The sequence below is a fragment of the Hemicordylus capensis genome, chromosome 14, assembly GCF_027244095.1.
Source record: "Hemicordylus capensis ecotype Gifberg chromosome 14, rHemCap1.1.pri, whole genome shotgun sequence".
Classification (NCBI taxonomy): domain Eukaryota; kingdom Metazoa; phylum Chordata; class Lepidosauria; order Squamata; family Cordylidae; genus Hemicordylus; species Hemicordylus capensis.
The window spans coordinates 14,998,035-15,010,865 of NC_069670.1; the positions used below are offsets into that span (position 1 = coordinate 14,998,035).

Sequence of the window (12,831 nt, forward strand, 5' to 3'; positions counted from 1 at the left end):
TTGGAGGATGAATACAATTGAAGGAAGCCCGGGCGGGTGTGTGGCTGGGGGAGCCAGTCATGTGACTTGCCTCTGGGGGTCCCCCAAGGATGGGCCCTTGTCTACAAAGATCTTCGCTCAGAAATGGAAAGCGTTTCAGTGCCTACAAAGATGAAAGGCAAGAGCTTACGGGTGTGGAATTTTACTTGGTTTCGGAGCACATTGCAGAAGCAGAATCCCCCACAGAAATTTTCCTCTCCGCTGGGTGGAGGTGGCAAAGGTGACATGTGCTGAGAACATGAATGGAAAAACTTCAGTGAGATAAGCCGGCAGATTATTGACCACTGATCACTATCAGAGCGATTGCAACATTATCTGGAACTGTTCTTGGGAGGGTATAAAAGTCCCTTGGAGCCAACCAGAGTTGCTCCTGTTTTCTCTCCGCATCGTTACAGAACGTCACGACTTCTCCGAGAACAGGTAAGTGAAATGTCCGTCCATCCGCAGTCTGAACTTGGGCATATCTACTTGGGAGTAAGCCTCACTGTATTCAGTGGCGCTCACTCCTGGGAAAAGCGTGACATTTTGGAGCAGGCCTCGGCCTTGTAGAGATGCACTGGACGGAAATTCACCTGGGGGTATCTCTAGGATGTGATTGAGGAAGCTGCACCTGTTGAATAACTACCTGAATCTGCTCCCCCCCAGCCACTTTCCAGCTGAAAGACCAAGGCAAAGTGTGGGTGTATGCATGAGACCTCATTTCTAAAGCCAGAAGGTACACCAGACTATACAAAGTCTTTGCAGCGTATATGGGACGGATGTTAAGATGGGCAACTTAACTTGAAATTGCCACGCTTTTTGGAGCACGAGTGAAAATGTAAAGCATCTTAATTCTTGGCTTCAACTGAAGGGTTTTGGACGGCCCAATACTTTCCTCGCAGAGCAATCCTGTCCATTTTTATCCAGATAGAAGTCTTGCTATCTTCAATGGAGCTCATTCCCTTAAATGGGCCGAATAGCCATTCAGTCGCCCAGGGAAACCTGGGACGTGGAGTTCAGCTGTGCAGGGCTACAGATCTCTAACTGTGACTTCCCAGTGCTTCCACCAAACAACGGTTGCCAGGATTTTTTTGCCGGAAGTTGTGACAGCAGAATTCATCTGAAGCACTGCCTGCCTTAAGGAATGAATAGGTGGTGGTTGTTTTTTTAAAGCTGTTCTTTGCTTCACTACAAGGGATGTGTGTGCGAATTGGTTCAAGCTTGAGTCGGTTTGGCGTCAAACTTGGCCAGCCCGAACCCCCCCCCCGGCTTGTCCAGGAGTTCTAACAAAAAAAGCTTGTTTTTTTTAAAAAAGAAGAATTCACTGCCTCCGAGGGTGCAGCAGCAGCCATGGTGTGTGTCTCCAGCAGATCCCCCTCCCTCCGCCGGCCTCAATCCAGCCCAATTCAGGTGGTTTATGGGCCATTTTTGGCCATTTCCCACCCCTTTCTGGGCCTCTTCATGCTGGCGCCTACTGGTTTCATGCACACCCCTATTCGCCACTTTCTGCACCCATGGAACCCACATTCTACTTCAACATCTTAGGGCGCATCTGCGTGGCAAATTCAAGCCGGCTTCAAACCTGTTTCAGCATACGGGTCAGAAAACGGCCATGAAAACCCCCTTCTGCTGTCTGCGCCCAAGTTGAAAGAATCCCACTTCTGACTGCGGTTAGAAATGGCTTCTTTTGGGACTCATATATGGGCAAGGAAGTGTGTCCCTCGCAAGATTCAAAGCTGTTGCCAGGAACCGAGATTTATCCAGGTTTCCATGTGATCTCCGAACCAGCTGTATTTGGGGTTCACTCCCTTGGGAAGTGAACTTGGCATCTTCTGCATGGGGAGCAGACCCTCTTCTAGGGAGTGATAGCTCCATCCCCTAAGGGGGAATGTCTTACAGTTCTCATGTTCAGTGACTCATCCCAATGCAAACCAAGACAGACCCTGCTTAGCATGCTAGACCCTGCTTAGCATTCAGGCTCGCTACTTCAAGACTGGCTCATTTATTTTCATTTTGATTCTATTGATCCTATTTTTACACTGCCTGAGATGTACACCTCTAGGCGGTGTGCACATCTTTCGGCTTAACCCTTTAAGCACCTCTGATCTCCCTTTCCCCAGGTTCCCCAGAACCATGTCCCAGCTGGAGAATTCACTCGAAACCATCCTCAACGTCTTCCACCAATATTCGAGCCAGACGCCCCATCCAGACAAGCTCAACAAGTTGAAGGAGCTCATTGAGGAGGAGCTGGCTCAGTTCCTAAAGGTGAGTCTGGTCAGGCTGGAGTCGGAAGTGTGGATAAATAGATAGGAAAAGGGGCTGGTAATGCAGCAGGGTGGCAAGGTGCAGTGTTTCTTTTTAGATCATACAACATCACCCCTTTTCATTGAATGTTAGAGTAGGAAGGGACTTAGGGAGAGAAGGAGCTGCTTTAACCAGAGTCAGACCCTTGGTCCATGGAGCCCAGGATTGACTACCCAGACTGGCAGCATCTTCTCCAAGGTTGCAAGCAGGAGTCTCCCCCAGCCCTTCCTGGAGATGCTGCCAGGGCTCGAACCTGGGACTTGAGGGGTTCTTCCACTGAGCTATGGAGCCATCCCCTGAGATAGGGCTTGTCAGAACGGCAAGTTGTAGGCCAAGAACAGCTGGAAGGCCATCGCCGAACACCCCTGCCCTAAGGGGAGCATCTCACAGCGCTCGCGTGTCATCTCCCCTCCAAATGCAAACCAAGGCAGGCCCAGCTTAGCAAAGGGGGCATTTTATGCTTGTGACCAGAAGACTAGCTTTTCTCCCCTTAAAGAAGCCTTAGGGGTTGGGAGAAGTGGGAAAGAAGTGGGAAGAAAGAAAGAAAGAAAGAAAGAAAGAAAGAAAGAAAGAAAGAAAGAAAGAAGACTAGCTTTCCTCCCCTTAAAGAACCCTTAGGGGTTGGAGAAGTGGGAAAGAAGTGGGAAGAAAGAAAGAAAGAAAGAAAGAAAGAAAGAAAGAAAGAAAGAAAGAAAGACTTCTTGTAAACTCTGATTGTAAACAAACATTTTGGAAGGGCGGTATATAAATTGAATAAAATAAATAAGTAAATAAATAGATTGAACAGGAAAAAATTAGGAAGGGAGGAAGAGAAAGGAAGATAATGAAAGAAAGACATAGATTGAACATGAAAATATTAGGAAGGAAGGAAGGAAAAGAAAGAGAGAGAGAGAAAGAGAGAAAGACATAGACTGAACATGAAAAAATTTGGAAGGGAGGAAGAAAAAAAGAAGAGAGAGAGAGAGAGAGAGAGAAAGCAAGCAAGCCTCTAAGGCAGGGATTCTCAACCTTGGGTCCCCAGATGTTACTGGACATCAACTCCCATAATCCTCAGCCCCAATGGCCTTTGGTTGGGGATTATGGGAGTTGAAGTCCATCAACATCTGGGGACCCAAGGTTGAGAATCCCTTCTCTAAGGATTAGATCTTCTCTAACCTAGCAGGGCAGGGCCAAAGTGGCTAAGGGTTTTCTTTTTTTCCATCTGCCCAGAACCAGGCCAACCCCCCCGGCATTGACAAAATCTTCAGACAGCTGGACCAAAACCAAGACGAAGAGCTTAGCGTTGAAGAATTCATAGTCATGGTCACTAAGGTCACCATTGCCACTGAGACCACGCTGCACAGCGGCCCGGGGCAGTGAGGACGCTGCTTGACCCCGGGGGAGAATTGGAGGCGATGGGGAAAGGTGGCGAACGAAAGGAGAGAGGGGTGAATGCGTCGCAGGCGGGCGGCGGGCCGGGACCGAGCTGGCCTCGAATCCGAAAAGCTTGGATAGGTTGTGTGGTGAGATTTCAGTAAAGGAGGTTCCTTCCATGCAGTTTCTGGGGTGCCAGCTCGTCTTTCCTCAGCAGGACAGAGTGGCTTTTCTTTGTGTTTGGTCATCAGGCCGCAGCAAGACAAATGGAATGAATCCAATAAAACCATTTACACAAAAAAGTAAGAATAAATGATGTGCCTGCAGACTAAGCCATTAGATGGCAGCGTTTCACAGCTTCCCTTTAGACGGGAAGCTCAGGTCTACCAGGTCTACCATGCCGGCTCAGGTCTGTCTATTATTATTAATATTATTATTATTAATAATAATAATTCAATTTGGAATAAATAAATAAAATGGAATCACCACGTTTCCGTAACAAAAAGGATGGAAAGGTGGTCCCCTGTCCCAAAGGGACTCATAGCCCCAAAATGAAGCACACGGGAGATACCAACAACCGCACCCGGGAAGGACATTATGCTGGGCTGGAGAGGGCCAGTTGCTCTCCCCCTGTGAAAGGCAAGAGCGCCTCCATTTTGAAAAGGTGCTTCTTTAGGGCCACTCCACGAGGCCGACCTTGGCCTGAGGGGGGGAAAAGCTCATTTATTATTTGTTAGACTCTGCCCACTCAGCTTCTCAGCCAAAAGGTTCCCAAAGTAGTTTCCATAGCAACAGGAACGGAAGATGGTTCTCTGCCTGCAAGGGGCTCCCAATCTCAAAAGAAACCCAAGGGAGGCACCAGCAGCAGCCACTGGGAGGGACGCTCTGCTGGGGTTCAATAGAGTCCCCTTGCTAAATATAAGAGTGCCTTCACTTAAGAAGGTGCCTTTTTGTCCAGTGAGTGGTGGTGGTGGGGGCTCCCAAACTGTGTGCCACAACAAGGCCGGACGATGGTTCCCTGCCCCAAAGAGGTTACAGAATCCCAAAGGAAGCATCTTTGTCCAATGAGCAGGGGTGGTGCCTCCTGGCTTTCAGCTTGCAAAAGTTCATATGAGACAATACAAAAGTATTAGACAAATTAATCCAGCCATTAAACATCTTGGCGAACCACCGTTAAGACCACCCAGAGAAAGCAGGCAGGGCAAAAACTCAGCACGAGGTCAAAACAGGTTCGGCTGGCTTTCCATCCCAAGGCTTCCAAAACAGTGTTTGATGTGGAGTCCAAAGAGGTTAAAGAAATCAAGCAACTAGTATAAATGGAAATGAAGAAAATCAATGCCATCAGCCAGACGCAAAGCAACCCAGAATCCAAAACAGTAGCAAGCACAGAAGTTGGGATAGGATGGGCAAACTATCCAAATTAGACCAATTATCTTCTTTGGCTATTCTTTCTCTCTCTCCCCTGCCCCCAGTCGCTGCCATATACTGAGTCAGACCCTTGGTCCATCTAGCTCAGGATTGTCTACACTGACTGGCAGCAGCTCTCCAAGGTTTCAGGCAGGGGTCTTTCTCAGGCCTACCTGGAGATACTGCCAGAGAGTGAACCTGGTGCTTTCTGCAAGTAAACAAATGTCCTCCCGCGGAGCTGTGGCCCCATCCCCTAAGGAGAATATCTTACAGCCCTTACATGCAGTCACCCATCCTAAATCAAACCAGGCCAGAGCCTGCTTAGAAAAGGGAACAATTCCTGCTCGCTACCACAAGACCAGCTCTCCTCCCTGGTCCTTAGTGCCTACACACAAAAAATGTCACAGCTCAAGATTACAGACTATAACCTTACAACCAACACAGCAATCTCGTTCTGGTGCGGCGCCTGGTCTGTGGAACTACCCGCCCCATGAGATTCATTTGGCTCCGACTTTGCCAGCATCCCACAGAACAGCACTCCTCCCTCTGGATCAGGGTCTGGGTTCAAGAGGAGTCTGGGCTACCCACTCAATTTTAACCCTGCGTTTCGGTCACTTTTCACACCTCCAACCTTTGGCATGGCTTGATTTTTTGAACGGCACCACCTCTGGCCACAAACCATGTGGAGAAATGGAAAGGGAACCCGTGTCTTCCTGCAAGCCCTGACGAGGAGGCCCAGTGAATTTCCAGAATGCAACCGCTTTTCAACCAATTTCCAGAATGCAACCACTTTTCCAGAATGCAACCATTTCCAGAATGCAACCCGCCCAGTGCCAAAGCCCTGCTCTCTGCATGGGTGTGGGCTGAGCAATCCCTGATGAGAAAACCGCTGAAGACACAGGAGCATGCCATGTGGTCGCGGATGAGGCAAGGGAAATTTATCCCACCCTGCTTGCAAATCCGGACGTCTCCTTGACCTTTGGGTGCAGTCTCGCTCATGCTAAGAAAAAGGACGTTTTCTTGTTCTTCCGGCCAGGTGGCATTTTTTCTGGTTTTATGAGGTATGCAGAAGGCTGGCCCAAACGCCAGCGGTGGGAGCAGCCCAGAGCGAGCCAAAAGCAGTCTGAAAAAACGGCTCCTGATACTGATCAGGCAGTATTTGTCATGCCCCCTCAACAGATTGCGGCAACGCCGGCCATTTCCTGAGCAATTCGCCGCCGCCGTCCTGGCCGCCTACCCGTTTGATCTCCTGCCGATCGCTCCATCTTCCAAGATCAGCCAGGTCCTGTGCAACTCCCTAGAGCGTCTTTGCAATCATCTGTGCCCGCCTGGCTTTGAGAGACTAGCAAATTTAATTCGCTACATCTAATTCGCCTAACCCCTGAAACGCCCTCCCTAGCATCCTTAGGAACATAGGAAACATAGGAAGCTGCCATATACTGAGTCAGACCCTTGGTCTATCTAGCTCAGTATTGTCCTCACAGACTGGCAGCGGCTTCTCCAAGGTTGCAGGCAGGAATCTCTCTCAGCCCTATCTTGGAGATGCTGCCAGGGAGGGAACTTGGAACCTTCTGCTCTTCCCAGAGCGGCTTCATCCCCTGAGGGGAATATCTTGCAGTGCTCACACTTCAGGTCTCCCATTCAGATGCAACCAGGGCAGCCCCTGCTTAGCTATGGGGACAAGTCCTGCTTGCTACCACAAGACCAGCTCTCCTCTCCGCTCTCTCTTCTATCCTGCCCGCTGCAAAAACCTCTCGACTCAGCAAGTTCACGGCTGCCTCTCTGGGCCCTTTCACTCGATGATCCTCTGATTACTATTATTGTTGTTGTTGTTGTTGTTTACACAGACAGACAAGTGTCATTGACTGGTTTGTTTTATCCAGACATCGAGTCCTTCCCAAGGACCTGGGATGGCTGAATTTTATGGTCAACGTTGTTGCTGTTGTGATAGATATCGTCGCAGAATACCGGCTGTTCCCAGTCAAGGTGCTTTTTGTAATTGGTTGATGGTGATGCGGCATATACAGGGAATAAATAAAACAAATAAATAAAAATAAGCAAACCGCTTCCTTTGGCCCGCAGCTTAAAAGGTGCATGCACAAGCCAGTAGCCAACAGCCACCAAAGCTTTTAAGCCTGCAATTACAGGCTTCAAAAGCTGAGACTGATTACTGTCTTTACACACACACACACACACACACACACACACACACGTTGTCAGAACGATATGGCCCAGTAGCTGGAAGTCAAACATGGAATGCTAACTGCAAAAACCCTAACTGAAGAAAGAGGCACCTTTTAAAAGTGGTGATTTTTTTTTTAGCAGGAGGAGAGCAACTGGCCCTATCCATCCCCAGCCCTAACAATCCAAGGGCTGTTGCTGGGGTCCATCTTATGTTTCTCTTTTAGATTGTGAGCCCTTTGGGGACAGGGGACCATCTTGTTTATTTTTATTTATCTAATGTATCACTTTTGGGAACTGTTGTTGAAAAGCGGTTTATACAACAAATAAATATTTGTCACAGTTTGTAGTAGAAATAACCAAGGAATGTGTACCTAATCCGCTCACTGAACACCCGTCTTCAAGCTGAAAGCTGGGCGTAAGCCTCGTGGTTTGTTGCGAGATTTCGGCACGTCAAAGAAGACAGGCAAGTAAATCTCAGAGACACCCATTTCTTCCACAGTGATTAGGCTGGGTGTGATGCATCAACGGAACCGCTGTCCTTTGTGCACAAGGATGGTGCTGCAGGGGAAAAAACCCGGCCCAAATATCCAGCCAGAAATAAACCTTCACAAGTACTGGGTGTGCGGGGAGGAATGAAAAGACCAAAGATCGGTGAGGCGAGGCAGAACCGTTGAGCAATCCGAGAGCATCTTGAGGTATAAATAATCGAACCCGAGTCTCACCCTCCCATCCGTCTTGTGTGGTTGGTTCCGAGCAAGGTAGGTCCTCCCTTAGTCTCTGCCGTATTGGGCCGACAAGGGTTTTCTTTTCCTCCATCCCCCTCCGGGACACTGTGAGTTCGTTCAGGCTTTCGAGCGAAGATTCCTTCTGCCCTGCTCCGCATCCAGAGGCCCGGCGGATGACAGGGTGAGAAAAGTCCATTTCTGTTTTGCGGAAGGCTTCCTTGCCCAGATTCCGGCAATCTGTTTGAATGAAATTTCCAGGAACGGGGTCCTAGCTCAGTGGCAGAAGATCTGCTTTGCATCCAGAAGCTCCCAGGTTCAATCCCTGGCAGCATCTCCAGGTAGGCCTGGGAAAGACTCCTGCCTGAAACCTTGGAGAGCCGCTGCCAGTCAGTGTTGACAATTCTGAGATAGATGGACCAAAAGTCCGACTCAGTAGAAGGCAGTTTTCTGTGTTCTTAGCTGTGTTCAACAGCAAGAAAACCCTAAAGCCATCAGATGTACCGCAGCGTGAACTTTAGTAGGCATCTGCCAATGGCTGAAGAGCTGTCACATCCTTCCATTTTAATTAATTGATCAGTTTCTTTATTTACTTCATTTACATCCCACTCTGCCTCCAAGGAGCCCAGAGTGGAGTTGCATGGTTTTGTTTATCCTCACAACAGCCCTGCGAGGCAGGCTAGGCGGACTGGCCCTGAGTCACCCAGTGAGTTCCAGGGCTATACGGGGGATTTGAACTCGGGTCTCCCCGACCCTAGGACTTGAGCCTCACAGCAAGCTTGTGGCCCACGGAGTTCTGTGATTTCTCTTCCAGGTTAGGAGCAAAACCCCATCTAAGATGTCTAAGACCGAGATGCAGCTGGCTTGCGACAAGATCATCGACATCTACCACCAGTACTCGGAGCTCTCTAAGGACCGGGAGACGGACACCCTGGACAAAGAGGAGTTTAAGAAGATGATTGAAGAGCAGTTCCCCAACTGTGTCAAGGTGGGTGTGGCAAATACTAGAAACAAACAAACAAAAAATCCTCCCCCAAATTCTTCTCCGAAATATCTCCTCTAGGGATTCTGTTATTACACATTCTCCAGTGTGCGTGCGAGTAGTTTTACTCCGTGGCCTTACAGCTGAATAATCATAGTCCATGAAATTCCTATTCCATCCTGGGATCAACTAAGATTTCTGTTCTCTGGAAGCTGATGGTATTTCTTAAACATGTCATCAGTCTTATGATTTATCCTACATCCCCCAAAGCAGAGTCTCAGGTTGTATGATGTATGATCTGGTGATGGTCAGATCTGGTATGATCTGATGATGTATGATCTGGCTGTTTGGCTGGTTTGGTTCGAATCTGAACCGGATTTGAACCGACCTGGCCTGGTCTGGCTCAGAGTTGCTGGTTGGTAGGGAGGATGAACCCAGGCAGCCAAATGCATTTTGATTTGGATTCCTTCTTTGGTGGCCTTACACTCTAACACTCATAGTCCATGAAATTCCTATTCCATCCTGGGATCAAGCTAAGATTCCTGTTCTCTGGGAGCTGATGGTAATGGTTAAACCTGTCATCGGTCTTATGATTTATCCTAAATCCCCCAAACCAGAGTCTCCCAGAGTAGGGGGTGTGTGATCTGGCTGTTTGGCTGGTTTGGTTCGAATCTGAACCAGATTTGAACCGACCCAGCCCAGGCTCGAACTCAGAGTTGGTTGGGAGTGAGACTGAACCCAGGCAGCCAGGCAGATCCTAGGCAGTAAAGCAAAACCCAGGGAGCGAGGCAGAAATACAATGTTTAAGGGGCTGATCTGGCCATTTGGCTGGTTTGGTTCAAATCTGAACCGGATTCGAACCGACCTGGCCCAGTCTGGGCTCGGGCTCAGAGTTGCTGGTTGGTAGTGAGGATGAACCCAGGCAGCCAAATGCATTTTGGTTTGGACGCCTTCCTTGGTAGCCTCACAATCTAACACTCATAGATTGTAGAAAGTTCTCTAGAGGAACTGTTAAACCAGCAAGAGTGCCGGTGGTGAGCAGGAGATTTCCCAGACAGCAGGCTTTACTCTGGGTTTACTACGAATTTGCCCAAGAAACCCAATGCAAAAAGTGGATTTTTTTTTAACCACGGACATAGATCAGGCTAAGTGACAATGCACTATGAAAAACCCGAAACATGTGTAGAGTGTTCCTGGATCGCTTGCAGGGGCTTTAAGGTAAATCTGGAGGATATATGCACACCTGCCTTAAAGTAAAATCACCATCTGGGAATGCTCCTGGCGAACCTTTATGGCCAGCAGGAGCCCAGCCCTTCCTGGAGAACTTGCTTACTTATCTGTCTATCACATTTATATATGTGAGACATCTTGGCTAGTTCACCCCTCCTCCTGAGGAGACCCATCAGGTGGGAGTCTCCGGGTGTAGAGAGGTGAAGCGCTGGGAAACCCGTTTCTCCCTCTTTTCCCAGAAAAGGCAGTTTCTCCCCCTTTCCCAAGAGCCGGCCATTGGTTCGAATCCAAACCGGACTTGAACCGACCCAGTCCGGGCTCAAATTCAGAGTTGGTTAATAGTGAGACTTGAACCCAGGCAGCCAAATTGAAGTTGGCTTTTTCCCCAGAAAAAAGGGGGAAAAAAAACAGGCAGGTGCTTTTCCCAGAGTGGCCCAAATCCCCTGAGGGGATGGGGAATATCTTACAGTGCTCACACATGGGGTCTCCCATTCAAATGCAAACCAGGCTGGACCCTGCTTAGCAAAGGGGACCGTTCATACTTGCTACCGCAAGACCAGCTCTCCTCTCCTTCTGCTCTCTCCGAGTCACTGCCACGGTTCATTCTGGCAACCGGCTGTTAAGCGGTTGTCTAAACGCTGCATCTTATCCAAACTACCCAACAAGCACATTTTCAGTTTCTTTCTTTCGGCAGAACGCCCGAGACCCAAAGGGAACTGACAAATTCTTCGAGGAGCTCAACAACAACCAGAACGAGAACATCGGTTTTGAGGAATATATGCTCCTGCTTTCAAAATTCCTCATCTGCACCCATGAAAAATTCCATCTGGGCGAGAAGGAGGATCGCCCAACACATACCCGACGCCATTAGAACGGAGGGTGGACCCAGGTCCCAGTGGGTTGGTGTCCAGATATTATCCTGATTTTAAAGTGCTTTGTTGTTCTAAGACGCAGCGCCCCTTCCCAAATTCTCTTTGCTGGAATCACGTGATGGGGTCATCAAATAATAAAGACAGACTTGGACATTCTGAGGTGTGTTTTCTTTCTCTCCCTAAGAATGCCTGAATGTGCTTTTTAAATATACATGTGAGGAAGCAATTTTAAATGCATGTAAAACAGGTGTTCTAATAGCGAGGCTTTCCCTGGTATATGTAGCTGCCGCATGCTGAGTCTGACCTTTGATCCCTCTGGCTCATTATTGTCAACACTGTTTGGCAGCGGCCCTCCAAGGTTTCGGGTAGGAATCTCTCTCCGCTTTGCATGGAAATGCTAGGGAGGGATTGACTATAACACATTCGTTACTGGGGTCTGTGTTCGGTCTGGAGTGAATTAGAAATGAACCCGACACGGCTTCCTATCCTCTGTTTGAAAAACTCTAGTGTTCTTTGTCAAACGGCTCTTAGCAAATTCCTCTTAAAGTAGCTCGAATGGGCTTCCTTATGATTTCACCCTGTTTATTATCACCCTGCCCTCAGGAGCTACAGGGGACAGGCCTGCTCTTTCTGCGATAGGCCTTTGGATCGGGGAAGACGGCCATCCTCTCCTTCCTTAGTTTCCTCCGAAGCGAGCTAAACACACCCAGCTCCTTCAACAATCCCTCCCTCCTAAGTCTGGGTTTCCAGATGCTTTCCCACTTCTCCCAATCCATTCCAGTTCACCAACGTGCTTCTTAAAATGCAGTGCCCAGAACAGGACACCGCATTCCAAGTGAGAAATAGCCACACAAATCAGGTAAGTGGCAAAGTCAATCCCCTGCCATAGGGCGTGTGCCGGGCACCATGCGGATGGTCAGAACAGCTTTTGGATGCAGCGGTGAGGGAGGTAAGCACCTACTAATTCACACTTCCAAGTGCCTCTCGCCGCCCCGCCCACGCTGGGCTATGCCGGCACCGCCCGCCACTGGTCCCAGGTTCAATCCCTGGCAGCATCTCTAGGTAGAGCTGGGAAAGACTCCTGCCTAAAACCTTGGAGAACTGCTGCCGGTCAGTGTTGACAATTCTGAGATAGATGGACCAAGGGTCTGGCTCAGTAGACAGCCACTTGCTATGTTCCTAAAACAAAACGGCCGCCATATTGTGAACCACCCAGGGACATTTTGGGTAGGGGCGTAACTAGGTTGGAGTGGGCGCTGAGACAATATTCTTAAATGGGCCCCCCCGCCGATAAATTTTTAAATAATAATAATAATAACTTGATTTCTATACTGCCCTTCCAAAAATGGCTCAGGGCGGTTTACAAAGAGAAAAAGGTGCCTCTTTGCCCAGTTAGCAGGGGACTTTTATTCTCACATTTCTGTCCTCATTCAAAACATACAAAAAGACAGATGTACAAAATTGAGCAAATGAGAAGACACTAGAAACATTATTAAAATGGGCCCCTTGCTGCAGATTAGCAAAGGAGACTTTCAGCCATGCAGGGTGAGCCTATGTTTGTTTTCTCAGAATTCTGAACCAATTCAGTCAAGTTTGATTCCAGGAGGTTTTTCACAAGAGGCTTTGAAAGCCCTTTAACACACCTCTCCTCCTCTGGAATGGAGGTGCTGCATTCACATGTTGGCCAGATTGACCCTAAGGGGGAAAAACATAAAAGCACAACACATGCGTCACAGTTCTCACTCATGGCTCAGTTCTC

At 48.7% G+C, this 12,831-nt stretch overlaps 2 protein-coding genes across 2 annotated transcripts; both read left to right on the forward strand.

Annotated features, from left to right (window-relative positions):
• Positions 1–2,151: 2,151 nt before the first annotated feature.
• LOC128337283 (protein S100-A12-like) lies at positions 2,152–6,451 on the forward strand. The gene is made up of 3 exons (XM_053278077.1): positions 2,152–2,283; positions 3,532–3,677; positions 6,262–6,451. Exons 1-3 carry the CDS (start codon positions 2,152–2,154, stop codon positions 6,449–6,451), a joined length of 468 nt encoding a protein of 155 aa, XP_053134052.1.
• A 2,375-nt stretch (positions 6,452–8,826) lies between these two features.
• LOC128337284 (protein S100-A12-like) lies at positions 8,827–11,071 on the forward strand. Its single transcript, XM_053278078.1, has 2 exons — positions 8,827–8,976; positions 10,895–11,071. The coding sequence occupies exons 1-2, from the start codon at positions 8,827–8,829 to the stop codon at positions 11,069–11,071; spliced, it is 327 nt and encodes a 108-aa protein (XP_053134053.1).
• The last annotated feature ends 1,760 nt before the right edge of the window (positions 11,072–12,831 follow it).

Excerpts from the sequence above, each read along its gene's own strand:
- LOC128337283 (XM_053278077.1), top strand. The coding sequence starts at position 2,152 with ATGTCCCAGCTGGAGAATTCACTCGAAACCATCCTCAACGTCTTCCAC. Across the intron at positions 2,284-3,531 it reads AGCTGGCTCAGTTCCTAAAG|AACCAGGCCAACCCCCCCGG; the intron begins GTGAGTCTGGTC and ends CCATCTGCCCAG. Across the intron at positions 3,678-6,261 it reads CTGCACAGCGGCCCGGGGCA|ATTGCGGCAACGCCGGCCAT; the intron begins GTGAGGACGCTG and ends CCCCCTCAACAG.
- LOC128337284 (XM_053278078.1), top strand. The coding sequence starts at position 8,827 with ATGTCTAAGACCGAGATGCAGCTGGCTTGCGACAAGATCATCGACATC. Across the intron at positions 8,977-10,894 it reads AGTTCCCCAACTGTGTCAAG|AACGCCCGAGACCCAAAGGG; the intron begins GTGGGTGTGGCA and ends TTCTTTCGGCAG.